Here is a 27,909-nt window from a genome sequence, read left to right as displayed (position 1 = left end):
CATGGTTGTCACCCTAGGCTGCTTCCTTGACATGGACTATAGACATGTCCTAGTCTTTTTATCTCCATTACATAGAGGAACAGGACAATAGTTAGTTTAAAGACGATCGGTAGGAAGTAGATAAACGCCAGTGCAACTCACAGGAAGTGACAAGGATTTTTGGCACAATTTTTTTTAATATAATCTGCACTTACTGAAAATGCTCTTCCCATGAAAAAGGAAAACAAAAGCAGCCACCACACCTAATGACTAAGTTGCAACATGTCATATTTTTCTTCTTGTGTTTACCATCAGTGTTTCCTAATTGGGGTGCCATTTGAGCTCCCTGGGGTGCAGCAAGCATGGGACCCAGTTAACCCTGGATCAAGAGCCAGGAGTTGCTAAGGTGAGGGTAGACCAGCCACCAGCACCATAAAAACAATGATGCTCTAGAGAGCGAGGGCCACTTAAGTGATTTGGCAACTGGTCGTGGACCTCAGTGAGCAGAGTGGGGCAGATAACAGGTCCGTGTCCGCTCTGCACAGACACCGCTCACTCTACTCTATGGGCCCTCCAATCTGGTCAAATAGAAGGGGATGGATCCACTTCTGTTTATTTTAGCAGATCGGATTGAAGGTATGCGGGTGTAAACAGATACGAGTCCATTTGCATCTACTGCTCCATGTAGGTGAATGGGGGGTACAATTGGGTCCGTCTGAAATACAGATAGGTGGACCCAATCAGACTGTTTAGTGTGAAAGCAGCCTTAGGCCCCTTTCACACGACGTGCAGCGGTTTACCAGCACCTGGGGGTTAGCTGCACTTTGTCATAGACATCTACCATATCCTGCTGGTGTGGGGCATTTTCAGAAAGCACACCAAACCCACAGGTAATAACAGAAGTCTAATGGCTCAGGGCAGGTAACCTGCAGGTGCATTGTGCTGCAGTTTGAAAGCAGCCCAGTATCCACTGCAGAATCGCCAGCTTTTGCCGTCCAAAGCAGAGTGCATTTGGTATTACTCCGCCTGTGACAGGAGCTATACAGGAAGCATTGGCCCATGTTGGATTTAATCTATTACCATTATGAAAAAAAGGCAAAACACAAAAGCTTTACGCTGTAAAAGATTTTTTTTTTTTTTATTGTGGTATGCATAATACAAAAGCAGAAAATCTTGCAGTTTAATGCTCATACATCATACAGCCATAGAGCAGTTCCAGTGTACTGTGCAGTCTAGAACAGGATATCAAACAGAAAGATAAACTGCAATTTCATATGAAGGTCAAAAAGATACAAATACGCTCTGTAACCCAACCACAATCTTTATTATTGCAAAAATGTCTTACCCAATGGCACAAACACACAGATCGCAATCACACAACATGGCAGTCCAAGGAAGGGAAAACATGAACAAAAAAGAAAGTGTTATGTACAAAGTAATTTATACAGCTCAGCAGAAACAGATTGTGTACAAGGGGTTGGCCGGGGCTTCTTTTCCACAGGACAAAATCCCAGCTTTTTCTTTGTTACTGTGCCGGCTGAGGCCTGCAGGTAAGCCAGTCCTAGGACTTTATATATGGATCTATGCTAGAGAACAGAGAGATGAACCCAACTCATGTATTACTACACCTTGTAAGAATACAAGTAATGTAACTCTGAGAAAGTTGTCTATTTTATGTGTTTCAGGATAAATTCATATTCATAGCCAGGGCTGTGGATAAGGAGGTATCACCAGTCCTCCTGTATGGGGCCACTGAGTGAATCGGATGTTGCTTGGGGGGGACAATTACTGGAACCAATCCCCTGTATGGCTCTGTGCAGCAGCTGAAAGATGGCTTCCTCTCCCTCCCGCTGGCTTCCCCGCCACGCCCATCATCCTCCCTGTTCACCATACGTTTCCCTCTGCTGCCCAGGCTCCCGTATGCCCCACAGTGCTGCCAGATTCCCTCCTCTCCTTTCCACTGGCAGCTGCAAGCACACAATAGGATCCTTTAGGATGGAGAATGGAGGAAGGGTCCGGTAAATATGTCACATTTACCATCCCCTTCCTTTCCCAAATGAGCACAATAAGTGATCGATACTGATCACTCACTGTGTTCATTCATAACTGAAGCATAGTAAACTGTTTTTTTTGAGAGGGGATCCCTGTCAGGTTGGTTGGTAAGGGGTCCTGTGGTTTTTTAACAGCAGCCCTTTCATAGCGTCTGCAAACGTTAATGATAAAGCCATTTCATTACCAAACAGTTATTCCAGTTATTGGACTATCACTGTTATGGTGGCTGGACTTATGTTTATGAATTCATTTATTTTTATTATTTATCCTTGCATGTTTTGTGAATAATTAGCGCACTTTTTATTTGTACACCATTTTACCTTTTTTGGTTAGAGGTGCTGCTTATTATTTGATTTATTTTGCATTTTCTGTGGCGCTTCTTATATCTGCTACAAAGTTATTCCAATTCCAAAGTTAATCCAAAAGGATTTCAATTTGTAATATGATATACATTTGATTTTTTTTCTCCACGATTGTGTTTTGATGTCTCAAAAGTCTGACATTTTGGTCTTTGTTGAAATTATTCTTCGATACAGCCCCTGGGTCTACCATAAACCTATGGAATCCAAAGCTAAAGCTGCCCATATACGTATAGATTTCTTTTGTTCAGCCTGCAGACTTAAATGAAAGAAATCTGATTATTCCATTCAAGCTAAACAGCAAATTATCCACTGCTGGCACAAGTATTCTGATAGAATAGACAGCTGTCAGAATACCCAAGCAGTGCCTGCATCATATTCTGTGCAGACACTGTTGGGTCGACAACTTCCCACCTTGGACAAAAGCCGATCTAGGTGCTGCTGACAAGGCAACCCATGCAATGAATTTCTATCAATCCAGCAGGAATCAGCCAAAATTCAATACATATATGGCCAGCTGGAGATATTATTTTGACATATACCACATGCTAATAGTCACCTCATTGGCCTACATGGATGGGTTTTTTTAAGTTCAGGCATGCTACTGAAATTTCCAGCGATGAATCACAAGAAGCAGCAGTTGTTTACTAAGCAGATGGAACAAATGGCAACTTATGGAGTAAGCTACACAAGTATAATTTTATAGTGATCAAGAACATTGTGGTATCTTGCAAGACTGATTGCCGAGTTAGGATACTTGTGTAGCTTATGCCATAGTTGGGCCATTTACTCCAAATGCTAATTGCATGGCTGTCTTGGCTTCAATACTTTGGAGACACTGACCTAGAACAAGGACAAATTTGTAACACAGAGGTCAAAATTCTGCAACCTGCTCAAGTGACAGCAAGGAAACCAGGCAACTAGAATTTTCAATAGGAGATATCAGCAATGGTGGCCTCCATATGTCCTCGCTGCTAAGGTTTCCTTGAACTACTCCAATGGGACCAGATAACTGACATGTAAGTGGACCACTATAGCACTGTCAATTTTTTCCCCAGACGTAAGTTTCAGCAAAATTATAAAAATCACGAGGCTTCATAGTACTCATCACACTGCTGAGCTGTGAGTATGAAAACATTTCATATTTATAGAAGTATAAAAAAAGGAAGTACAAAGATTTCCCCTTTTCACCAATGAAACTTACTCTTGAAAAAAAAATAAAAAAGGTCACTTATCTTTTCTAAAGTATAAAATGGCCTTAGTTCATATCAAAAGGTTCTGTATTTGTGTACTTTAGTAACCCTTGCTGGTTGGCATGCCAAATACCCCTTATACAAAATAAAAGGCTACCAGCTATGCCTACTTCTTAGTGAAATACTTTATCATTTTCCCAGCAGGAGCAAATTGGATCATGCTTTGCTGGTTTTTTTGCCCTCCTCTGGATCAACTGTGGGTGTAGGATTATAACTTTTGGTTTTTTTTTCTATGGTTGAAGTGGATGGACTTTTGCCTTTTTTCAGTCAGATTAACTATGTAATCACTATGTAATCACAGTGGTGTAACAGATGAAAGTGATATAATGGTGCTAAAGTTGAACTCCAGGCAGATATAAAAAAACACAAATGAACGCAGCTCTGTATTCATTACTACATAATTGAATGTATTTTTTTTTTTAATTAAAACACAATAAGTACCTAAATTTGACCTGTTATCAGCCCCTTGGAGTCCCTTTACAGAAGAGCCTAGCCTTGGAGGGAGAGTCTGCTGCTTCCCCTTTGACTGTCCAATCACAGTCTGGGGGGAAGGCACAAGACCTGGAGGGGTTACTCAACTGCAGCAAAAAAAAAAAAAAAAAAAATCAGGTCTCCTGCCCTGCCAGACCTAGCTGTGTAAATCTCAGGCTTGGATTGACAGAATTACAAATCCTTTAGCAGGTAAAACCACTCTTTTATATACTGTATGTACATCTATGCATTCAACTGCTTGCCTGAAATTCAACTTTAAGGTTTGTATCCCCTTCCAAAAATGTTATCTCCCTTACATACAAACATAACATGTAACATAATGTAGATTATGATTCACTAAATTAAAATTTGAATAATCCTTTCATTAAACTGGTTTTCAACTTCAGTTGAGTAAAAGGAAAAAAAAAAAAAAAAAATCAGTGGGCTTCCCCAAAAACCATTTAGGCTTCCATAGACATAAAAGCATTCATAAAGAGCATTCCTCACAAAAACAGCAAAACGCTATGATTAAAAAAAAAAAAAAAAATTACAACAGTGAAACTTTGTAATCACAGCAATGACACTGTATTTTCTCTTTCATGTTCAACAAAAACAAAAATTTACTCTGCACAGCCTCACCATACAAAATCTCAGGGTACTTTAAGGCCAAAAAAGTTAGTTTTGTCATTTTCTAGTGCACTGTAGACAATTCAAACAATTTGACTGCTCTTGCACAGCCCTGCTCTGGGTATACAGGTAGGTACTGGTTAAGGGTTGGGGTACTAGAAGTCCAGGCACACAGGGGATATGCCGATACTTCTACTTCCTCGACAAGCAGGCAGTGGGCAAAGGTTGGTCTAAGGGTGATGAAGTCCTCTTGTTTTATAAAAAAAAAAATGTTCAGTTAGCACTTTGTGGCACTGAAGTGAACCTATGGAGGTAGGACAATGGGAGTTTCAATTATTCAGTTTTTTAAAAAAGCATGCTGGTGACCCAGTTTTCTTGATCTCTGCCTATTGGCCAAAGGGTTGCATTATCAATTCTAACGTATAGTTGTTAACTGAAAGAAAAAAAATTAAATACTTATCTCTCCTGCTGCCCATGACACGATTTAGCTGTGGAACCATTCCCCAAAGTCTGTTGGGACTGACACTTCTGGGAGTGTTGATCTCCCGGATCTCCCATAGCGCTCAGTGGTTCCTCCTGCCAACTTCCATGTCACTACAGGGATCAGTAGTGACAGAATAGGTTGACAGCAGGCATCAGTATGAGAAACACCAGAAATCAAATCACCTGGAAGTGTCCGTTTAACAGCAGACTGCAGAGAATGATTCCTCAGGATCGGAGTGGAATCCAACTGCCAAGTGAAACAGTAAGAAAAAGCTTACATCAGTAAAGTCTCTTCATCCTGCAGACTTTTTCTGGGTCAAAGGCTCACTAAGTCATGAGCCAGGATCAATAAAGCCCTGGGGCTTGCATTTTCAAGTACTCATCTCCCATATATTTGTCTTTGTTGTTTTTTTTGAAAAGTACCAAACCTTTTATGACACCTACACTTGGGATGGTTTATTTGTGCATATGCCTTTAATACTCAATCTCTGCTCTTTACTCTTAATAAAGGGTTTAGTCAACCAAATTTAGGGTTTTGGTTGGATGACTGGTCAAATTTGTGTAGATGCATATGCTGCTTTGCAATATTTCCTAGGAACTCTGGAAACACAATCTCTGGACTATCATTTTGGAGGCTACTGATCAGGCTATTATAAAGGGGCTTATTGTAACCTGTTGGGGACCCCAAGCCCTGCCCAACTTCTACAGCCATTACCAAGGATTTCATTATCACAAAAGGAACTTTTCATATGTTTACACTACAGAGAATGAAGCAGGAGAAACAAGACTCCCATTTTGTTCATCCTTTAAGACATACAAGGCGGCTGGGTGATTACACCCACCAGTAGTCATTCATACCTGGAATTTATACCTTAAGGGTACAATCCCCATCTTGAACCAAGATCAACTCAACACCCCAGTATTAAACTGAAATATTTTGTCACTTTGCTCATTCAGGGCAATGCAGCTGCATTTTTTTCCTTAAAGCCCACCCCTGACTAACTTATAACGATCTTCCCCATGATCCGCCACCTATCATGACTCAGAGCCATGAAGAGGACATCAACCCCATGTAAGCTCCATCATCATCATTGGACATGGAGTTTACAATAGGTAATGAACAAACAGTAGGAGGTACAGAGCTGTGAGAGAACCCTAGAAAGGAGTGTACAAGTGGTCCAGGGGTAGGGTTTAAAGAGACTTTTACTTTGCTCTGAAAGAGCCAATTGGAGTCTTTTAAAGTTGAATACCAAGAGCTTGCTGCTGTAAAATGACAGCCATCAGCATGCAGCTTTAACCATTGTAAAGCAGAGTACGTTTGGCAAAAGTCATCTAAAGCCTTGGAATCCTTGGCCTGCTTACATCATCATGGCTTACACCACCACTATGCCCCAGTCACCACATGATGAATGAGATCACAGGGTCTTGTGAGAGCAATACGCAGTGTTTTGCATATTTAGTGTATATACAGATCAATAAATATATATTTTATATACAATATTTTTAACAAACAGTAAACATTGTCTGCATAGACTCTCTGTTAATTGGGATTACTAAACAAAACTGAAGCTGAAGGCAGCAAGGATCTGCATAATTCAGTAACCCGCAGTACTGCACTTTAGTTTACTGGGCATGTCAATAAATGGTATTAACCTGCTGGGTGACCATGGGATACTCCTATAGATGCAAAGATTATAAATAAGACCTCCATTTGTAAAAGTTTCTCACACAAATAGTGTTGCCCATCAGCTGTTATATGATTGCAAGACCGGAAAAAAACAAAAAACAAAAGAATCTAGTAGGTTGAAGGAGACATTATGGACAGGGACTAGTTCTGAAACATGACAAATGAGACTTTTCCCATGTAAAGGAAAATTACTCAGCTACAGTGGCCCCACCACTTGGGCCCCAGCAGCCACAACAGACTTTAGTCTGATCAGTATGTCTAATGGAGATTTGCCAGTTGAGTCACGTGGCCTTTGTAAAATACAGGGCCATTGTGGTGAGAACCTCTGGTTGTTTTGAAACAGAAAGGGATCATTCTGACAAAGCTAGGTTTTATAACGGGAAACAGGAAGGAGCTTTGTACTGTTAGGGAGGAAAACAATGATCCAAACAGGTAGCCAGTAAACTGCAACATCCTGCCACTGAATAATCCCAATACTGTACATATCTACACTTGAGAATGGTGTGTTTAATAGATCTTAGTGGAGTTTTTAAAAATGTAAACACTTTAATTGTGGACATCGTAATGTAGAGGCTCCTATAAATCATCTAAAAAGGTTGGATTAAGTAATGCAAATAAAGTTCTCAAAACATAGTCGCTTCCTACGGATGATAAAAACAACAAATGGTATATCCACTTTAAAGCAGAACTAAACCCACTGATTTAACAATTTCAATAAACAGTTACATTGCCAGCATGCTGGGAATGTGAATACAGGGTACACCAAGTTTTGTTTATTTTCATTTAAAAAAAAAACAAACTTACAGATCACTGGTTTTCCCACAACCGGCTTCTATTAGATAGGGAGCTGTACACACGGGATGATAGTCAGCTGGTTCCTGTCAAACGAACTGTTTTGGCTTATTTTTGGCCCGTGTATACTCCTTAACTGTCACATTCCTTTGTGCTCTCAACCAAACTGACAAACCATCAAATGGCTGAAGTCATAAATGATCTGCAATTGCCATGATACAGCACATGTGATTAAACAGAAGCTACAAATGGCAGCTTCCTTGGTAGAAAAGGATGTGAGGGTTTAGTTCCGCTTTAACGGAAATGTGGAGCTTTAGGACTATTCTGTATAGCAACCTGGAAGGAACTGCAAAATGTCCAATTTTACCTATTTACACACCCTATACCCCAAAGCTACTGTCATCAACAATGGTGCATTCCCATCAAGATAGGAGATTGATAGAAATTATTATATATATATATATATATATATATATATATATATATATATTTATTTATCTCTCAATCAATCATTTAGGCCATTGGTCAAGTAGCCTGGCCTGTCACAGCCAGGATAGGCATAGACGCAATATGGCACAGCCCTAGACAAAACCAAAGGCCCCAGAGAAGGCACAAGCGGGGGGATCATTTCCTGTCTAGAAGGAAACTCTTATTAATGAATCTGTTTTTTAGCCCTCTAAAAACATATGGGCATCAGTGCACCAATTTTTCTTTGCAGGGGGGGGGGGTTCAATATAGGGGGTCCACTTTCTCAGAGTGAAGTTTAAGGCTACTGCTGAAATCTAACAAAGATCAATATATTTCAGTGATCAGAGAAGGATCCACAATAATACAACTTTGTAAAGTTTACATTAGCCATGTGTGACGCAGCACGGAATAAGTTATTGGATAATAAGGCCCACAGAGCAAAGAAAATGGTTCACAATGGGGGCATTAAAATTAAAGCTTAAAAGTAAACACCAGGGATAAAAATACATATATATTAAGAGGTGTGGTCCCTCCAGAAGGTACAACATATAAATAAAAGCTTTAGTTAACTTTTTTTCACACATCCTAAATAAGATGGCACTGGGTTAAGAATTAAGTCTTGATAAAGGCAGGCAAAGAAGATGGTATTATGTTAATTCACAGTAACGAAGATTAGATACAACTAAACCAGTTTCACAGAGCACCTCTGATGAAGATAGAAGGCTGGTGGTTATAACAGAGCCTTTGGCGTCTACAGCCATGATGACAGCACAGCTAAACTACATTCAGAAAGTGCTAGAAGTATCCTGAGAAGATTCTGTACATGTGTCCTCACTGGGACATCTTTTAACCCCTGGAGGGACCGCACCTTGCAGCTCTCAAGGGTGAAGAAATAATGCACAAATATATACACAAGTAGCCAAGACCAAAGGACAAGACGGCACCGTCTTTTATTCTCAGAGTAAACCCCTGACGAAGTTTGTGTCCAGGTGGACAATCAGCATTCTGATGAATGACATCTCTTTTCTGGTGTTCTCGAAGATGATCCTGGGGTCATCTGATTGGCAGCGCAGACAGTTGGGTGCCATGACCATAGCTAGGTTGTTCACGTCCATCTTGGTGGTACCCACATTTGATGGCTGAGAGAAGATCTGCGTGGATGAGATTAAGAAAAATACATCATGCTATGTTTCAAGTGTATGGGTGATTTTGTTAAAGCAATGATAGCCAAATATTTAAAGCGGAGTCCCAGCTGAAAAAAAAAAAAAAAAAAGTCAGCAGCTACAAAAACTGTAGCTGCTGACTTTTAAAATACAGACACTCACCTGTCCCTCGGTCCAGCAGTGTCCTCACCACCACTGGTTTCACCGGCCATCTTCTCTCCCTGGCACCGGCATCTTTAGTGCGGACACCCGGCTGTGACAGCTTGCGACTTCACAGCCAGGTGCCCACTGCGCATGCGCGAGAAGTGCTGCGCTTTGTGAATGGCCCCATAGTCTTCTGGGACCTGTCACGTGTCCCAAAAGACTACGGGAAGGAAGGACAACTATGTGATCGCAGTGGACGTAGGAGCAGGTACCTTTCAAATTCGAGTACCTGCTCCCCACCCACTCCCCAAAAGGTGCCAATCCTTAATGGGGAGCGGGGGACAAAGCATTAAAGCGGAACTTCCCCTTTTGGGTGGAGCTCCGCTTTAAGGTGCTATTGAAGCCAAACTTCACTCTCAATCAGCATTAACTATGCTAAATCCTTATGCTACTAGCATTAGTAAATAGATAGAAAAGTATATCATATTTACTTGTTTTAAACTTTTTTTTACATTTCTCTAGTTACTTCCTGGTTTCTAAGCCTACCCACATGGAAGAAAAATATATAACTGAAATATATGTTGAAAATATTCTTTCCAAATATATTGCCATATATTTGAAATACTACAATTTTGGCCATATTCAATAAATATATACAGTCAGGTCCATAAATATTGGGACATGGACACAATTCTAACATTTTTGGCTCTATACACCACCACAATGGATTTGAAATGAAACGAACAAGATGTGCTTTAACTGCAGACTGTCAGCTTTAATTTGAGGGTATTTACATCTAAATCAGGTGAACGGTGTAGGAATTACAACAGTTTGCATATGTGCCTCCCACTTGTTAAGGAACCAAAAGTAATGGGACAGAATAATAATCATAAATCAAACTTTCACTTTTTAATACTTGGTTGCAAATCCTTTGCAGTCATTTACAGCCTGAAGTCTGGAACGCATAGACATCACCAGACGCTGGGTTTCATCCCTGGTGATGCTCTGCCAGGCCTCTACTGCAACTGTCTTCAGTTCCTGCTTGTTCTTGGGGCATTTTCCCTTCAGTTTTGTCTTCAGCAAGTGAAATGCATGCTCAATCGGATTCAGGTCAGGTGACTGACTTGGCCATTGCATAACATTCCACTTCTTTCCCTTAAAAAAACGCTTTGGTTGCTTTTGCAGTATGCTTTGGGTCATTGTCCATCTGCACTGTGAAGCGGCGTCCAATGAGTTCTGAAGCATTTGGCTGAATATGAACAGATAATATTGCCCGAAACACTTCAGAATTCATCCTGCTGCTTTTGTCAGCAGTCACATCATCAATAAATACAAGAGAACCAGTTCCATTGGCAGCCATACATGCCCACGCCATGACATTACCACCACCATGCTTCACTGATGAGGTGGTATGCTTAGGATCATGAGCAGTTCCTTTCCTTCTCCATACTCTTCTCTTCCCATCACTCTGGTACAAGTTGATCTTGGTCTCATCTGTCCATAGGATGTTGTTCCAGAACGGTGAAAGCTTTTTTAGATGTCGTTTGGCAAACTCTAATCTGGCCTTCCTGTTTTTGAGGCTCACCAATGGTTTCCATCTTGTGGTGAACCCTCTGTATTCACTCTGGTGAAGTCCTCTCTTGATTGTTGACTTTGACACACATACACCTACCTCCTGGAGAGTGTTCTTGATCTGGCCAACTGTTGTGAAGGGTGTTTTCTTCACCATGGAAAGAATTCTTCGGTCATCCACCACAGTTGTTTCCGTGGTCTTCCGGGTCTTTTGGTGTTGCTGAGCTCACCGGTGCGTTCCTTCTTTTTAAGAATGTTCCAAACAGTTGTTTTGGCCATGCTTAATGTTTTTGCTATCTCTCTGATGGGTTTGTTTTGTTTTTTCAGCCTAATGATGGCTTGCTTCACTGATAATGACAGCTCTTTGGATCTCATCTTTAGAGTTGACAGCAACAGATTCCAAATGCAAATAGCACACTTGAAATGAACTCTGGACCTTTTTTCTGCTCATTGTAATTGGGATAATGAGGGAATAACACACACCTGGCCATGGAACAGCTGAGAAGCCAATTGTCCCATTACTTTTGGTCCCTTAACAAGTGGGAGGCACATATGCAAACTGTTGAAATTCCTACATCGTTCACCTGATTTGGATGTAAATATCCTCAAATTAAAGCTGACAGTCTGCAGTTAAAGCACATCTTGTTCTTTTCATTTCAAATCCATTGTGGTGGTGTATAGAGCCAAAAATGTTAGAATTGTGTCGATGTCCCAATATTTATGGACCTGACTGTATATATACACACACACACACACACACACACAATATATTTTACATACTGCATGTTGAAATGCGTTATTACAAAATATATGAAAAATATTTTTAAAAATACATTTCAAATATACTGTGTGTCTTCAAAAATACAAATCTACATTTTTAGAATGCAAAAAAAAAATCGGAATATATTTATTTATATTTCATATATTTTGTAATAAACATGCATTGCAACATGATACATATAGATGTTTTATATATATATATATATATTAATTATGGCAATATATATATTAATTATGGCAATATATATATTAATTATGGCAATATATATATTTATTATGGCAATATATATATTTATTATGGCAATAATATATATATTCTTTGGGAAGAATATTTTTAAAATATATTTAGGTAAAAGCAGACACCTAGTGGTGCCTCTTGAGCAGTGCTGGATTAAACTGTTGTGGCCCCTAGGCAGCTGAAACCTTGAGGCCCCCATCGCAGGTTTCTGGTGTGCGTGCTCTAGTGGGATAACATTGAATTAGGTAGTGTGCATGTCGGCCTCTAGATGGTGATGCCATCACTACTGTACATTACACGGATGTAGAATGCACCAAAATTATCTAACAAACTGACAGCTGAAAGATGATGAGCTGTTCAGAGACAAACTGTAATGTGAATCTGATGTCTATGCTTTATGTACTTTAAGTTATTGGGTACATTATTCTATAGAGAGAATATTGTGTTAATGTAATGTACAGTTTTCATTTATAGGAGTCAATTAATTTTTTCTATCTTTTGTGAACAAATTTAAGAGTGTGCGTGTGTATATTTTTTAAATCAAATTTTCATCCATTGTCACAGGGCCGTCAGACAGTATGGGGCCCATGGGCCGGTGCATACTCGGCCTATTTGGCAATCTGGCACTGCTCCTGAGGGCTTTCTACTTGTACCATTTAAATGGACAACACTGGTCATTTGACATAAAGAGACATGTCATCCCCTGACTTCCAGGACAAGTGGTGTGTAAGCATTATTTTTGGCAGGATGTAAAGGTATAAAAATTATTGGCGTTGGTGTAACACCTAAGCAAAAACATCTGTCATTAAATAGACTTTGAAAGCTCATGTAAAAACCCTCAGCAATCATAAAAAACAATGCACAAATGGCCAATGAACTAGCCTAATGTGGGTGTACTGGTGTGTACATGCATGCTTGTTAAACTAGGGACACCGTATACAAGTCTAGATAGTGACCCTCAGTTTTTTTTTTTCCCCCCGACCTTACTGCAACAACCCCCATGTGATAGAGACTAGGACATTTTCCAGCACCAAAAGCTGCACCAATAAAAAGCTAATCTGTTCCTCTTTTACACACATATCCCTTTCACTTCTAGATCCTGTTTGGATGTAGCAATTAAAAGAGAAAGAAAACCCTTTTTATGGAGCCTTGTAAACCGTCTACATGTGTCACTCTCTGTCTTTCCTGCTTGTGCCTTAAAACAAGCTCTATTAAAGTGCAATTCCACCCTTAAAAAGAATTTTAAATCTAATATACAAGTAAAAAAAAAAGGTTAAAAAAAAAAGTTAAAAAAAAAAGTTAAAAAAAAAAGTTAAAAAAAAAAGTTAAAAAAAAAAGTTAAAAAAAAAAGTTAAAAAAAAAAGCTAAAAAAAAAAGTTAAAAAAAAAAGTTAAAAAAAAAAGTTAAACAAAAAAGTTAAACAAAAAAGTTAAAAAAAAAAGCTAAAAAAAAAAGCTAAAAAAAAAAGCAAGGAAGGCTACTTTTATGCAAGTCAGCTGAATGTAGCTGTATCTATGGAATTCTGGGCTCAGCGTTCAAAATATAAATTCCTCCCCCTGTGAACGTTTCCCTAAGGATCCTTCAAAAGCCCGAATACACATTAGGGAGCAAGATATATAAAATTTAGAACGATTATTTACTGTCCAAGCCAAGAAGGTATAATTGAGAGTTAAATGTACAGTCATGGCCGAAATTGTTGGCACCCTTGATATTTCTCCAGGAAATCATGTATTTCTCACGAAACGTATTGCATTAACACATGTTTTGCTATACACATGTTTATTCCCTTTGTGTGTATTGGGACAAAACAAAAAAAGGGAGGAAAGAAAGCAAATTCGACATAATGTCACACAAACCTCCAAAAATGGGCTGGACAAAAGTATTGGCACCCTTTCACAACTGCGGATAAATAAGAATGTTACAAGCATGTGATGCTCCTGTAAACTCACCTGGGGCAAGTAACAGGTGTGGGCAATATAGAAATCACACCTGAAAGCAGATAAAAAGGAGAGACGTTCACTTAACCTTTGCATTGTGTGTCTGTCTGTGCCACACTAAGCATGGACAACAGAAAGAGGAGACGAGAACTGTCTGAGGACCTGAGAACCAAAATTGTGGCAAAATATCAACAATCTCAAGGTTACAAGTCCATCTCCAGAGAACTAGATTTGCCTTTGTCCACAGTGCGCAACATTATCAAGAAGTTTGCAACCCATGGCACTGTAGCTAATCTCCCTGGTCGTGGACGGATGAGGAAAATTGATGAAAGATTGCAACGCAGAATAGTCCGGATGGTGGATAAGCAGCCCCAAACATGTTCCAAAGACATTCAAGCTGTCCTGCAGGCTCAGGGAGCATCAGTGTCAGCGCGAACTATCCGTCGACATTTAAATGAAATGAAACGCTATGGCAGGAGACCCAGGAGGACCCCACTGCTGACACAGAGACATAAAAAAGCAAGACTACAGTTTGCCAAAATGTACTTGAGTAAGCCAAAAGCCTTCTGGGAAAACGTCTTGTGGACAGATGAGACCAAGATAGAGCTTTTCGGTAAAGCACATCATTCTACTGTTTACCGAAAACGGAATGAGGCCTACAAAGAACAAAACACAGTACCTACGGTAAAATATGGTGGAGGTTCAATGATGTTTTGGGGTTGTTTTGCTGCCTCTGGCACTGGGTGCCTTGACTGTGTGCAAGGCATCATGAAATCTGAGGATTACCAAAGGATTTTGGGTCGCACTGTAGGGCCCAGTGTCAGAAAGCTGGGTTTGCGTCCAAGATCCTGGGTCTTCCAGCAGGACAATGACCCCAAACATACGTCAAAAAGCACTCAGAAATGGATGGCAAAGAAGCGCTGGAGAGTTCTGAAGTGGCCAGCAATGAGCCCAGATCTAAATCCCATTGAACACCTGTGGAGAGATCTTAAAATTGCTGTTGGGAAAAGGTGTCCTTCCAATAAGAGAGACCTGGAGCTGTTTGCAAAGGAAGAGTGGTCCAAAATTCCGGGTGAGAGGTGTCAGAAGCTTATTGATGGTTATAGGAAGCGACTGATTTCAGTTATGTTTTCCAAAGGGTGTGCAACCAAATATTAAGTTAAGGGTGCCAATACTTTTGTCCAGCCCATTTTTGGGGTTTTGTGTGACATTATGTCATATTTGCTTTTCTGCCTCTGTTTTATATTTGTTCCAATACATACAAAGGGAATAAACATGTGTATAGCAAAACATGTGTTAATGCAATACCTTTTTTGTGTGAAATACTTGATTTTCAGGAAAAATATCAAGGGTGCCAACAATTTCGGCCATGACTGTAGATATAAACCCTAAATGGAGAACATTAAAGTGCAATGTCATTCAAAAAAGTGAACACACATTGCAGGCTTTTTGGAGGGAGTGAATACCTTTTTTGTCAGTTCCCCCCTCCCACTTGTTCCATCCTCTCCCAGGTAAGGATGATATAGTTAGTAACCTCCCTGCCCCTCTCCTCCCGCAGCCTCTTGGAAGAGGTCACATACCCCAAGAGGCTGTAGGACCACTTTCCCTGCCCTGCATGATCATGTGCAGCGGGGAGCCAGCAGTGATTCATCTGGAAATCTCAACCAGCTCCTAAATCCATATGGTGGCACCGTGGACTTGCAGCGGTGAGAAGAATCTGCTGCGGGAAGATGCTGGAATCCGTGAACCAGTAAGAACATGTACTTTTAACTGCTGACATTTTTAAATATTTGGAATAATTTCCTTTACATTTTCAAAAGCGCTGTGCATTAAACTGAATTTATTTTCTATATAAAATAGTGTTTCCTTTTTTTTTTTTTTTAATTAATTTTTTTTTTGCATCTCACTGCTGCTGTTCTCCTGCAGCCTGTTTTATGCAGACCATACATGGGTCAAATTCCAAATTTTTTTAAAAATTGGAAATTTCATGTGTTTTATAATACCTCCATTGATTTCGAAATTCAGCCAACCCAGCCTTTCATTTCATCTTGTGTTGCTACTGAAAAGAATTTCCATGGCCAAGAATTTTCTTTTCTTTCCAGGTCACAGCTCTTTTTCAATTATATTTCTCGCACAATTCTCCTAATCTCCTAATCATTGATTAGAAATTTGTTAGTTTTTCAAAAAATTTCCAATGTACCCGATCACTCAAATTCGATGATTGCTCGAAAATCGGCCATTGCTGTGGCCCACTGACAATTCTTGGAAAATATTTTTGAAAGAAAATTCAACCCATGTATGGCCAGCTTTAGTCGACTGTCTGCATGCACTCTCTCCAGTGATAGCTGCACATCATTGCTCTGGACCAGCTTTCTGATTGGAACAGCAGCAGACCATCCCTGCACAACGTGCATCCCTATAGACACTTGTAGTGTTCACCAGGAACGCATGTGACATGGTGACAATACAGGAGCAGAATTAGGAGAGAGTTGTCACCCTATAGCAGGAAATGCCTAAACAAGGACTTTCATTACAGGATTGCCAAGGATTATTTTAATAAAAGCTTCAAGCTTATAGAGCAGCCTCTCAACATTTTCAACACAGAGGAACCCTTGAAATAACTTTCACATCTCAGGGAACCCTTGCTAAAATGGATTATATCTAGAACTCATGATACTTTAGTGTGATGGTCAGTGGGAAGAATGCTCCTTACCAGGGGCGGACTGACAACTCATGAGGTCCCCGGGCAATAGGGGATCATGGGGCCCCTGTGTCCTTGCCCAAACTCAAAAAAGCCTATTAAAAAGGTACCAGGGGCATCTCATGTTTCCAAATGGTCAGTCCGCTCCTGCTCCTTACACTTGTGGTCATTGGGAAGAATTCCCCCTTATAGAGAACTAAAAAAGATCAATGGCGTCAGTGGAAACTTATCTAAGAGGCAGAAATTTCTCATTGCTTAATGAACCCCTAGCAACCTCTGGAGGAACCCTAGGGCTCCACAGAACCCTGGTTGAGAAACCCTGTTTTAGAGACTGAAAACCACATTTAAAATGACATTAACATTCTAAAGCTTATATAAGATTTTATATAAGCTTTATGCCCCTTCCACACCAAAGGTCCGGTCAGGTCCACTTGAAAAACTGACAGATTTTCAGATGGACCAGATTGGATCATCCATAGACCCCTATGGATTGGTAGGTGTCCACTGACACCTGCCGAAATTTGATCCGATCCCGTACGCCAACAAGGACTTTCATTACAGGATTGCCAGGGATTATTTTAATAAAAGCTGCAAATTTATAGAGCAGCTTCTCTCAGCAGTTTCAACGTAGAGGAACCCTTGAAATCATTTTCCAATTTCAGGGAACCCTTGCTAAAAAGTATTATATCTACAACTCATGATACTTTAGTGTGATGGTCAGTGGGAAGAATGCTCCTTACACTTGTGGACAGTGGGAAGAATTCTCCCTTATAGATAACTAAAACGATCAATGGTGTCAGTAGGAACTTATCTAAGAGACAGAAATTTCTCATTGCTTAACAAGCCCCTAGCAACCTCTGAAGGAACCCTACGACTCCACAGAACCCTGTTTGTGAAACCCTGTTATAGAGACTGAAAAGCCACATTTAAAACAACATTACCATTCTAAAGCTTATATAAGATTTTAGTAATTACATGACCGTGATGTCAACTGCCCATCTCTCCACCTCAGCCAATCAGAGGAAGCCGTGTATACATTAAAAATACAAGGATTCTCCTGAAAGGCAGAGAAGCACTCAGGCAGTTATGGTCACACTGACGGCCCAATCGGCTCTGCCGGGAAAATTGACAGTTTTCCAGATGACCCGATTGGACCATCCATAGACCTCTTTGGACCAATGGGTGTCAGCAGACAAGTGTCCGCTGATGCCCGCCAGCATCCAATCTGATGCTGTATGCCAAAAACAGACGGATGGAGATCCGTTCCTCTCTGTCTGGCAGATTGGATCGGATGACAGTCAGGTGGAAACGGACAAGCGATCCATTTCCATCTGGCCCACAGAAGTCAGCGCGCTGTGTCTGTGTCCGCTCTGCAATAGCAGAGCGCACACAGACCTGTCATCCATCTGCTCAGCAGTGATCAGCAGAAAGATCCCCCAATGAGCAGGCAGATCTGCTGATGGGTCCGCCCTGTCTGAAAGGGGCCTTAGTCTACGAAGTCTAAGACCTTATGCACATTGGGCGTTTTTAATGTCACTGCTAGGGGTATCAGCGTCCTGGAGCAGCGGCATTTTGGCGTGTTTAGTGCTTGAGTGTTCAATTATTTCAATGGCCATAATAAATTATTTATTATGGCCAATGAAATGAATTAGTGCCCAAGCGCTTGATGTGTGGAAAATGCGCCTAAACGCTTGTAAACTTTTAAAAGCATCAGGTGTTTTTTCCTCCAAAAACGCTGTTGGCTTCTAGGAGAGTTTAAAAAAAAAAAGTTCTGTGTGCACGAGGCAATGGTCAGTAACACATCATTTCTGTATAAGAACACTTTCAGGGATATGCAGTTCAACACATATGAAAATAACCCATTCTACTGCACTGGAGGACTACACACCTGGAGGAAGTGGATGAGATAACACAACACCAGCCGGTTCAGTTCTGGAAGCTGTTTAACGACAGACACCGCCGCATCAGGGTTCTCATAGTTGGTGATGCATTGTTTGTAGAACTGCTGGGGGATAAGGGGCTCCTCCAACTCCCGATACCATAGCTTCAGCAGGGAGGCTGGAAGAAATGAAAAATATAAGTCAATACCGGGGCAGACTGGCAACTCATGGGGCCCCCGGGCAATACAGGATCATGGGGCCCCTGTGTCCTTGCCCAAACTCAAAAAAGCCTAAAATCTCATGGGGCCCCCTACTGACCCTGGGCCCTCGGCAGTGCCCGAGTTTCCAAATGGTCAGTCCGCCCCTGGTCAATACCGTGCCTGGAAAACATTTGTAAAATGCAGCAGCCAGAAATATTGAAGGAGACGTCCAGTATGCCTAAAGTGTTACTAAACCCCGGACCCTGCATTTTCCCTCTACCCGGCCTCCCCGGACCCTGCATTTTCCCTCTACCCGGCCTCCCCGGACCCTGCATTTTCCCTCTACCCGGCCTCCCCGGACCCTGCATTTTCCCTCTACCCGGCCTCCCCGGACCCTGCATTTTCACTCTACCCGGCCTCCCCGGACCCTGCATTTTCACTCTACCCGGCCTCCCCGGACCCTGCATTTTCACTCTACCCGGCCTCCCCGGACCCTGCATTTTCACTCTACCCAGCCTCCCCGGACCCTGCATTTTCACTCTACCCAGCCTCCCCGGACCCTGCATTTTCACTCTACCCAGCCTCCCCGGACCCTGCATTTTCACTCTACCCAGCCTCCCCGGACCCTGCATCTCACACACACACACACACACACACACACACACACACACACAAGTTGTCAGTCCGCCCCTGCATATATATATAACATACACTGCAGGTTGACATGCGTTATTACAAAATATATTTCAAATATACTGTACGTCTTTACAGATATCTATATTTTTGGAATGCATTTACAAATATGTAAAAATATATGTTAAAATGACTTTTTTTATATGTTACAAAAAAAGTGAATATATTTTAAAAATATATATTTATTTAAACAAAATAAATTTCTTCAGTTTTTTTTAATATATAAAAAAGTCATTTTAACATTTTTATATATATTTGTAAATGCACTCCAGAAATGTAGATTTGTATTTTTAAAAAGCACACAGTATATTTGGCAGTGTGTGTGTGTATATATATATATATATATATATATATATATATATATATATATATATATATATATATATATATATATATATATATATATATATATAATACATTTGTAAATATATTGAATATAGCCAAAATTGTAGCATTTCAAATATATGGCAATATATTTGGGATTAATATTTATAAAATATATTTCAAATATATTTTCCTTCGATATGGGATTTCTGTATGGATGACTGTAACCATGGCAGTACAAGGCACACTCACTGACCATTATGGCACAGACTCCTAAGGTACGGCACGTTCACATGTCCTGATGCATGCCCAGCATTGCTACTTGTCATCACCAGCCTAGGTTTCCCAAAAGACTGTACTTGATAACAGCTAGCTTCAACACGTGTATCATCAAAGAAGAGCCAACTTTCTCCAACCTGGCCCCTATTACCATCCCATCAGCTGTACATTCCTTCTGCTAAGAGATGCAGAAATTGGAACGGCAAGCGATGAGATGGCTATGCACATATAGAACGCATGCAGGCTTATAGAGCTGCATCTTCTACAGGAAAATCAATTCATTATGTACATAAATAGAAAGCAACAAGAGCAAAGTGTCTACAGGACATCAATTTAGATAGCGTGGAGCATTAAATAATCAGAAAGGGAATGCATCTGCATCACTGAAAGTAATAAAACCATAAACAGTATATTGTGCCATCAACACAAAGCAGCAGCAGTAAGGCTCCGCTTGCTCAGAGGGGGATCTATCCGCTGATCCCCAATGAGCTGACCGGGCAGATGACAGGTCCGTGTCCACTCTGCTTATGCAGAAGGAACATGGACACAGCCTGATCTCCTCTATAGGTGATTGGATGTAAACGGCTGTCCATTTCCACCCAACTGCCTTACAATCCTCCCAGACCGAGAGGAACAGACCCCCTTCCATTTGTTTTTAGAAGAATCAGAATGGATGTAGCTACATCCACAACTCCACAGAGGAGAATGTAGGGTCTGATCAGGTCCATCTGTGAGCAGACAGGTGGACCCAAATTGGACTGCTAGTGTGAAAAGGGAAAAAAAAAAAATTAGACTATAAAATATAAAAGGTGTGTATAATATATATATATATATATATATATATATATATATATATATATATATATATATATATATATATATATATATACACATATATATATATACACACATATATACATATATATATATACACACATATATACATATATATATATATATATACACACACACACACACCACATTTGTTTTTAGATACACCTTGCTAGTACCAAGAAAATCTCCCCCACACCATTACACCACCACCACCAGCCTGAACCACTGATACATGGCAGGAAGGATCCATGTTGTTTACACCAAATTCTGACCCTACTGTTGCCTATCATTTTGAACCAGTCTGCCCATTCACCTCTGACCTCAAAGCATTTTCTTTCACACAACTGCGGCTCACTGGATTATTTTCTCTTTTTTGGACCATTCTCTCTAGACCCTAGAGATGGTTGAGCGTAAAAACCCCAGTAGATCAGCAGTTTTTGAAATACTCAGACCAGCCTGTCTGGCACCAACAACCATGCAACATTCAAAGTCACTTAAATCCCCTTTCTTCCCAATTCTGATGCTCAGTTTGAATTTCAGCAAGTCATCTTCGCCACGTCTAGATGTTTAAATGCATTGAGTTGCTGCCATGTGATTGGCTGATTAGCAATTTGTGTTACCAAGCAATTGTACAGGTGGACCTAATAAAGTGGCTCTGCTACAGAACAGCAAAGGGTTAGACCTTCCATCCAAATGACTTTCATGGCATGCAGTCTTGTATATACGTATACACTACAAACATGGCTTATACTCATTTCTGCACGTGTCTTTTGTATTCTCTCTATGATGTTCACGTTTACTCTGGAAATTACATGGTTATCACCAGGGGAGGACTGACAACTCATGGGGCCCCCGGGCAATAGGGGATTATGGGGCCCGTGTCCTTGCCCAAACTCAAAAAAGCCTATGAAAAAGGTACCAGGGGCATCTCATGGGGCCCCCTACTGACCCCGGGCCCTCTGGCAGCGCCCGAGTTTCCAAATGGTCAGTCCACCCCTGGTTATCACTTATACGTACCGGGAATGGTGGGGTCCGAGAGACAGTCTGGTATCCTCCACTGTTCCACCTGCAATTTCAGCGCATTCACCTCATCAATATCTCCAGGTACTCTGAAAAATAAAACACAGAATAAGTAAATCACAATCTATCATTACTGTCCTCAGCATTTTGTGGTACGTTGACAATGAACTCTGGGGGGTCAGCCTCACTTTGAGAGTCTACCCTCGTGACGTGACTCACACTGGCTCTACACTCCTTAGTACCTTTGAGGATCTGTAATGCTTGTTTACATCCTTGTTTGTGATTATATATATTTTATTTAATAAAATCACAGAATTACTGAGGTAATGCGCAAGGTTGGTGCGCTCTTTTTGCTTCACTTCACAATATGTATAGCTCAAGCTGGACCAATGTAACTGTAAAAAATTCCATGCCTGGAATATTTCTGTGGCCTCCCTAGCGGTCTGATTATGTCAGTATTTCTGTGCTCAAAGCGGTACATTTTTTTGCATGGAAATATGTCTTTTTATTGTAGGCCTGTAATTTTTAGGAATAACTCACTGAAATCTGTCCGAACAAGTCTAGTAAACATCCCGGGTATGTTAAAATTTGAAACCCGAAATCATAAATTATAATTTAATCAATAATCATAAAAATTAATATAATAATAATAAATTTAATTCAATAATGTAATCAAACCAAAAACACTGAAATTTGAAATATAGCGCCAAGTTCGCACATCACTGAGCAAAGTCGCAAAATCGTTTTCAGTATCTGATGGCGAATTTCCCCACGAATCATTATCACTCAATTCTGCAAGTGGTTCTGATTTACTATTGCTGTTCTCTAGCTGGTCTAAAACCGCTTTTGACCTAAAGGGACGCTTTTTGGACGCCATGGACGTTTCTCAGTTTCCAGGTAGAAAGAACAGTAAAAATGCAGGCAGGGCACATGACAAAGCACTCGGGACAAAATGTATGTGAAATGGTTTGATACAGTAATGTTTTACTATGTGATTTTAGTGTATTTAGTGAATGTCACTTTTTCACATTTTTAAATTTCCCACCAGTTCCGTCCCCCGTACGTCCTGACGTCGCAGGGAGCGGAACACAGATGACAGATGCCGGCATCGGCCGGAGAGGACATTGCCGGGGACACTGCAGGAGGGACATCACGGGAGCGCAGGACAAGGTAAGTGAAGAACAGATCCCGGAACAGCGTTTTATGGTAAGCCCGAGTGTAGCTCGGGGTTACTGCTTGTGGTACTGAAACTTTACCCCGAGCTACACTTGGGAATACTCAGAGGTTAAACAACACTGCACTGAAAAAACACCGAAAATTAAAACACCCACCTAAATATTCCTTCCGTCCTCTCCCCACCCAGAGTCAGCACTTGCTGCGAGAGCTGTGTCTGTACCCAGGGCAGACGGCGTTCAGGATACACCGACTTCTGTCTCTCCATAATCTCCTCCAAGGAACTCCCGAACAGTGAGGGTGTCAAGATGGCATCTCGGGCTTGCTCTACCTCCTCTAATGTTGGTTTCCTCAAACCCTGCAAAAACAGCAAAGATAATTTTAGTCTGAATTCAGGGACACATCGCTAAATACAAAAGCAGATTTTTACATGTATGTAAATTGTATAAGATTTGTATTGGTGTTCAACCAGTTTTTGTGATCCAGCTACCCCTGCCAAAGAGCACAGCCAGGTCAATGATCTTGCAGACTAGGTTGTGGTTAAGCAACACAACTTGGTCCAGGATCCATCCTAGTCTGCTGTTTGGACAATAGAAAGAGCAGCAGTAAGCTGATGAGGTCATTCTTCTGCTAGGTCTTGAGCATATTTACTGTTAGGCTGACAGAACTGTGTGAAGTAGTAGGGCTCTGACTGAAAGTGTTGTCCCTTCCTCTTCTAGTGCAAGTCCTGCCATGCGGGGGATTAAAGGAAATGATCATGTATCTAAACCGAACTATCAAAAAACAATCACTGCTTGATCGGTGTGCATTGTTATGTCCTGGAAAGCTTGCATTTTATTGGAAAGGGTTGCCCTGCCCTTGTCCTGGGATGGCAACCCTGTCTTTACTGAGCTGGGTGCAGAAACCGTGTTGTCACCCTGAGCTTGGCGCTTCCATTGTAGACAATACAACATGCTGACACACAGTGCGCCAACATGTCCACCCTCAGCTGTGAATCTGTCTTAGGTTCTGCAACTCCCTGGAGGGTGGTTCCCATACTGTGAGGAAATCCATGTTTCTGCTGGCCTCCACTGTCCCAACTAGCTAGGGGAGAAACCAGCAAAAGCAAGACCCACACAACTCACAGTTCACAGAAGAGTTGGTTACAGAGCTAGAAACTAAAAGACACTTAGGGGTCATAACAAAAAAAATTGTTCGAATGCCTCAAGGATTCCATTATGTGTCCAATATATTTCCAATGATCATCTGCTCCATCAGGTGGCCATAATACTGTATTTTCCTGAAAAATCGGATTAATATGGAATTATGGCCACTAGATGACACAAATGACAATAGGAAAAAAACATATTAGACATATTACAGTGGTTATTCATGACAACTGTGTGAATGCCTTGGTACAGCAATTTTATAAAGACAAGACGCCTTAAAGGTTCGAATACCAGCCACGGCACCACCTGCCTGGAGTTTGCATGTTCTCCCTGTGACTACGTGGGTTTCCTCCCACACTCCAAAGACATGCTGGTAGGTTAATTGGCTCCTGTCTAAATTGTCCCTAGTATGCGTATGTATGAGGGTTAGGGACTGATGTGAATGTACAATATATGTGGGTAAAGCGCTGCAGGAAAGGAAAGGGAAAAGGGAAAAGGGAAAAGAAAAAGGAAAGGAAAAAGGAAAGGAAAAAGGAAAGGAAAAAGGAAAGGAAAAAGGAAAGGAAAAAGGAAAGGAAAAAGGAAAGAAAGAAAGGAAAGAAAGAAAGGAAGGAAAGAAAGGAAGGAAAGAAAGAAAGAAAGGAAAGAAAGAAAGGAAGGAAAGAAAGAAAGGAAGGAAGGAAAGGAAGGAAAGAAAGAAAGGAAGGAAGGAAGGAAGGAAAGAAAGAAAGAAAGAAGGAAAGAAAGAAAGAAAGAAAGAAAGAAAGGAAAGAAAGAAAGAAAGGAAGGAAAGAAAGAAAGGAAGGGAAGGAAAGAAAGGAAGGAAAGAAAGGAAGGAAAGAAAGGAAGGAAGGAAGGAAAGGAAGGAAAGGAAGGAAGGAAGGAAAGGAAGGAAGGAAGGAAGGAAAGGAAGGAAGGAAAGGAAGGAAAGAAAGGAAGAAATGGTCATGCCAAGTTGATGGAGCGCAACTAAATGTTAGAATGAGATTTTAGTAATACTTTAAAAGAGATCTGACAAATTATTTCCAGGTAAAAAAAAATATATGATACATACACACACATATCAAATTTTTTAAATGAAGACATGGCTGGATAAATGGTGTATACCTGCCTGGGGTGTGGCTTTAAAACCCATCAGCTGGCTTCCTAGCATATAGACTGTGTACAATGTACAGCATGACTAGCAGGGCAGAACATTCTTACAATATAAATCAGTTCTAAGATAACAGAATAGTCCTTCGATTGTGTCCTGGATCAGACTGTGGATATGTAAAAATAAAGCTAATAACGAAGCGTCATTTTCAGAAAATAGAATTGTCAACTTGTTTAAATACTGTACACCAACTCAGAACCAGCATGGCTTAGACCAGTGGTCCTCAAGCCTTTTTAATTAAAGCCATCAACATGAAGGAGAAGTATTGCTGGCCCCTCTAATATATTTAATAATCGTGCTGGAGCCATATAAATTTTGTATAATAACAAAATGTAGGAAAGAGCAGCATGCAAGCAACCATATCAGCCAATCAAATGAAATGTAATAGTCAAGTGCATTTATGGCAGAGGATTCCTGATCAGTCACTGGATTGTTGCAGTTTCCATTATACAAGAATTACAATAATAGTATTCACTTATATAGCACAAGGAATCCCTCTATGGCTTCATATGTGAAAGGTACAGTTCAGGAAGCTAGTCAAACACAAACTGACACTTCCTATACTATCTGTAATGTAGGGGCTTTGCTTGCTTCCAACAGTTTGTCATCTCCAATGATTACACGAGTGCACTTGAGCACAGAAATGATTATTTATAGCTCCTGGCATTAAAGAGACAGAATAGTTATCTTGAGCATTTGCTGTACCAGGGGCAGACTGACCATTTAGGCACTCTGGCACTGCCCGAGGGCCCGGGGTCAGTAGGGGGCCCCATGAGATGCCCCTGGTACCTTTCATAGGCTTTTTTGGATGTGGTTTGAGTGTGGGTGAGGACACAGGGGCCTCATGATTTCCTATTGCCTGGGGGCCCATGAGTTGTCAGTCCGCCCCTGTGCTGTACTGTCTTTAGTTACAGTGCAGATTGCCAATATTTACGTATATAAAATCAAAACTTTTTTTGTTTTAGATGGGAATCTGGAAGGTTAAGGGCCCCTGTCAAGTTTTTACTGGGGTCTGTAAGAGATTCTCCCTCTCTATTTGTCCTGATGCCACTATCCCTGAGACAGAAATGGGAAATACAAACATTTACAGCAGACACTGGAACAGGGAATGACGGAAAAATTTCTAATTGGGACACCTATTCTGATGACAACTGTCTAAGAAGGGATTTTTTTCTTATTTCCTGTTGTCTCCCCTTGATGGGGCTGTAAGAAAAAAAAAGTGAATAGAATTGGAACAAGGACAGGGAAAAAGAAAAAAAACTGAAAAGGTTTTACCAATCCCTACTCCATCTAAAAAAACAAAAAAAAAAAAAACGTTCTGGCTTTGGATATACTTTGGAACCCAAATTATTAAATATTGTTAAGAGGTAGAGGTTTTTGACTGAAGAGGCTTTAAAGGATGTATTTATATAAAAAAATGGCATAGCTGTTCATCCATTGAAACTGCATTTTAATTTGTTCTGTGGGAAAATTGAAGGTTCTCAAGCTACATCATCTGCAATTTGAATGTGGGAATGGAGAAAATACCACATTATGGCCACTAGATGGAGCTGAGGAGTGGGCATACATACTATGATAGCAAATGCCACCTAGTGGCCATAATGTGGTATTTTCCACATTTATCCATTCGGACTGCTGAGAACATAGCCTAAGAACAATCACTTTTGACCCATTTGCCCAGAAAAAAAAATTGCATTGCCGTTTATCAAAACTGGGTGTACAGTTTTGATAAACAGCAATGCAATTTTTTTTTTTATATAAAAATATCCCTCTTAGCCTCTTCTGCCAAAAACTTCCTCTTCTTCCCCTCACTTGCTCACTAATGAAAACAAGGAACAAAACTTTACAGGGACAAATTTTAACACATGGGAGTCAGACGCCCGCTGAATGACTTATGTGTAGAAGTGTAGCACATTGAGATCATCATTGGGATCCTGAGAATTTCCCCGTACTCAGCTGGTGACAGCAGCACGCTCAGGTCTTGGCAGGAGACGCGTCTCTCCGAACTGTACCCCAGCTGAGACTTAATGACATGCCTTTATATGGGGATGTTAAAATCCACAATGAAACCCCAAGCAAAATAAATCATATAACAAAACCACAACTTGTCCAGGGAGCAGAGCCCATCGGAGGTGAAGCCAGGAAACAGAGATCCATCCTCCCCTCCCTGCAGGGTTAGTGATGAGCAGTGCAACCTCAACAAATCAGTAAAATCCGGATGGAATTAAGAGGGGCTTGTTAAAAAAAAAAAAAAAAAAAAAAAGCATAGCTTTCCTTTAATCATGATTAGAGATGAGCGAATCGAACCAGGCGAACCGGAATTCGATACGAATTTCAGGAAAAATTCGATTCGCGTCGAATCCGAATATTTGCCTACTTCGGGTGCGCGAATCGGATTTTTCCCGATCGGCAAAAGTGTCCCTGCAGAGAGCTCCGCTATTTCTGACAGTTCTCTGACAGAAGGAACACATGTACAGCGGTTGAAACATTGTATCTATT

At 40.8% G+C, this 27,909-nt stretch overlaps 1 protein-coding gene across 2 annotated transcripts in view; it reads right to left on the bottom strand.

The window, feature by feature from the left end:
- Positions 1 to 1,089: 1,089 nt before the first annotated feature.
- LOC149465764 (rho GTPase-activating protein 39-like) overlaps positions 1,090 to 27,909 on the bottom strand; it is a 152,086-nt gene continuing 125,266 nt past the window's right edge. For both annotated transcript variants that reach the window (XM_089673279.1, XM_089673280.1), the window contains 4 exons: positions 23,268 to 23,467; positions 21,934 to 22,025; positions 18,595 to 18,764; positions 1,090 to 9,322 (listed from right to left, as the gene is read on the bottom strand). In XM_089673279.1, coding sequence (XP_089529405.1) covers positions 9,128 to 9,322; positions 18,595 to 18,764; positions 21,934 to 22,025; positions 23,268 to 23,467 — 657 coding nt within the window. In that variant the 3' untranslated portion in view covers positions 1,090 to 9,127. The remainder of the gene's footprint in view (positions 9,323 to 18,594; positions 18,765 to 21,933; positions 22,026 to 23,267; positions 23,468 to 27,909) is intronic.

This window comes from Staurois parvus, unplaced genomic scaffold (assembly GCF_062004578.1).
Source record: "Staurois parvus isolate SC_StPar_1 unplaced genomic scaffold, SC_StPar_1.0 ptg000137l, whole genome shotgun sequence".
NCBI classification, from domain to species: domain Eukaryota; kingdom Metazoa; phylum Chordata; class Amphibia; order Anura; family Ranidae; genus Staurois; species Staurois parvus.
This window is presented reverse-complemented; position numbering and strand designations above follow the sequence as displayed.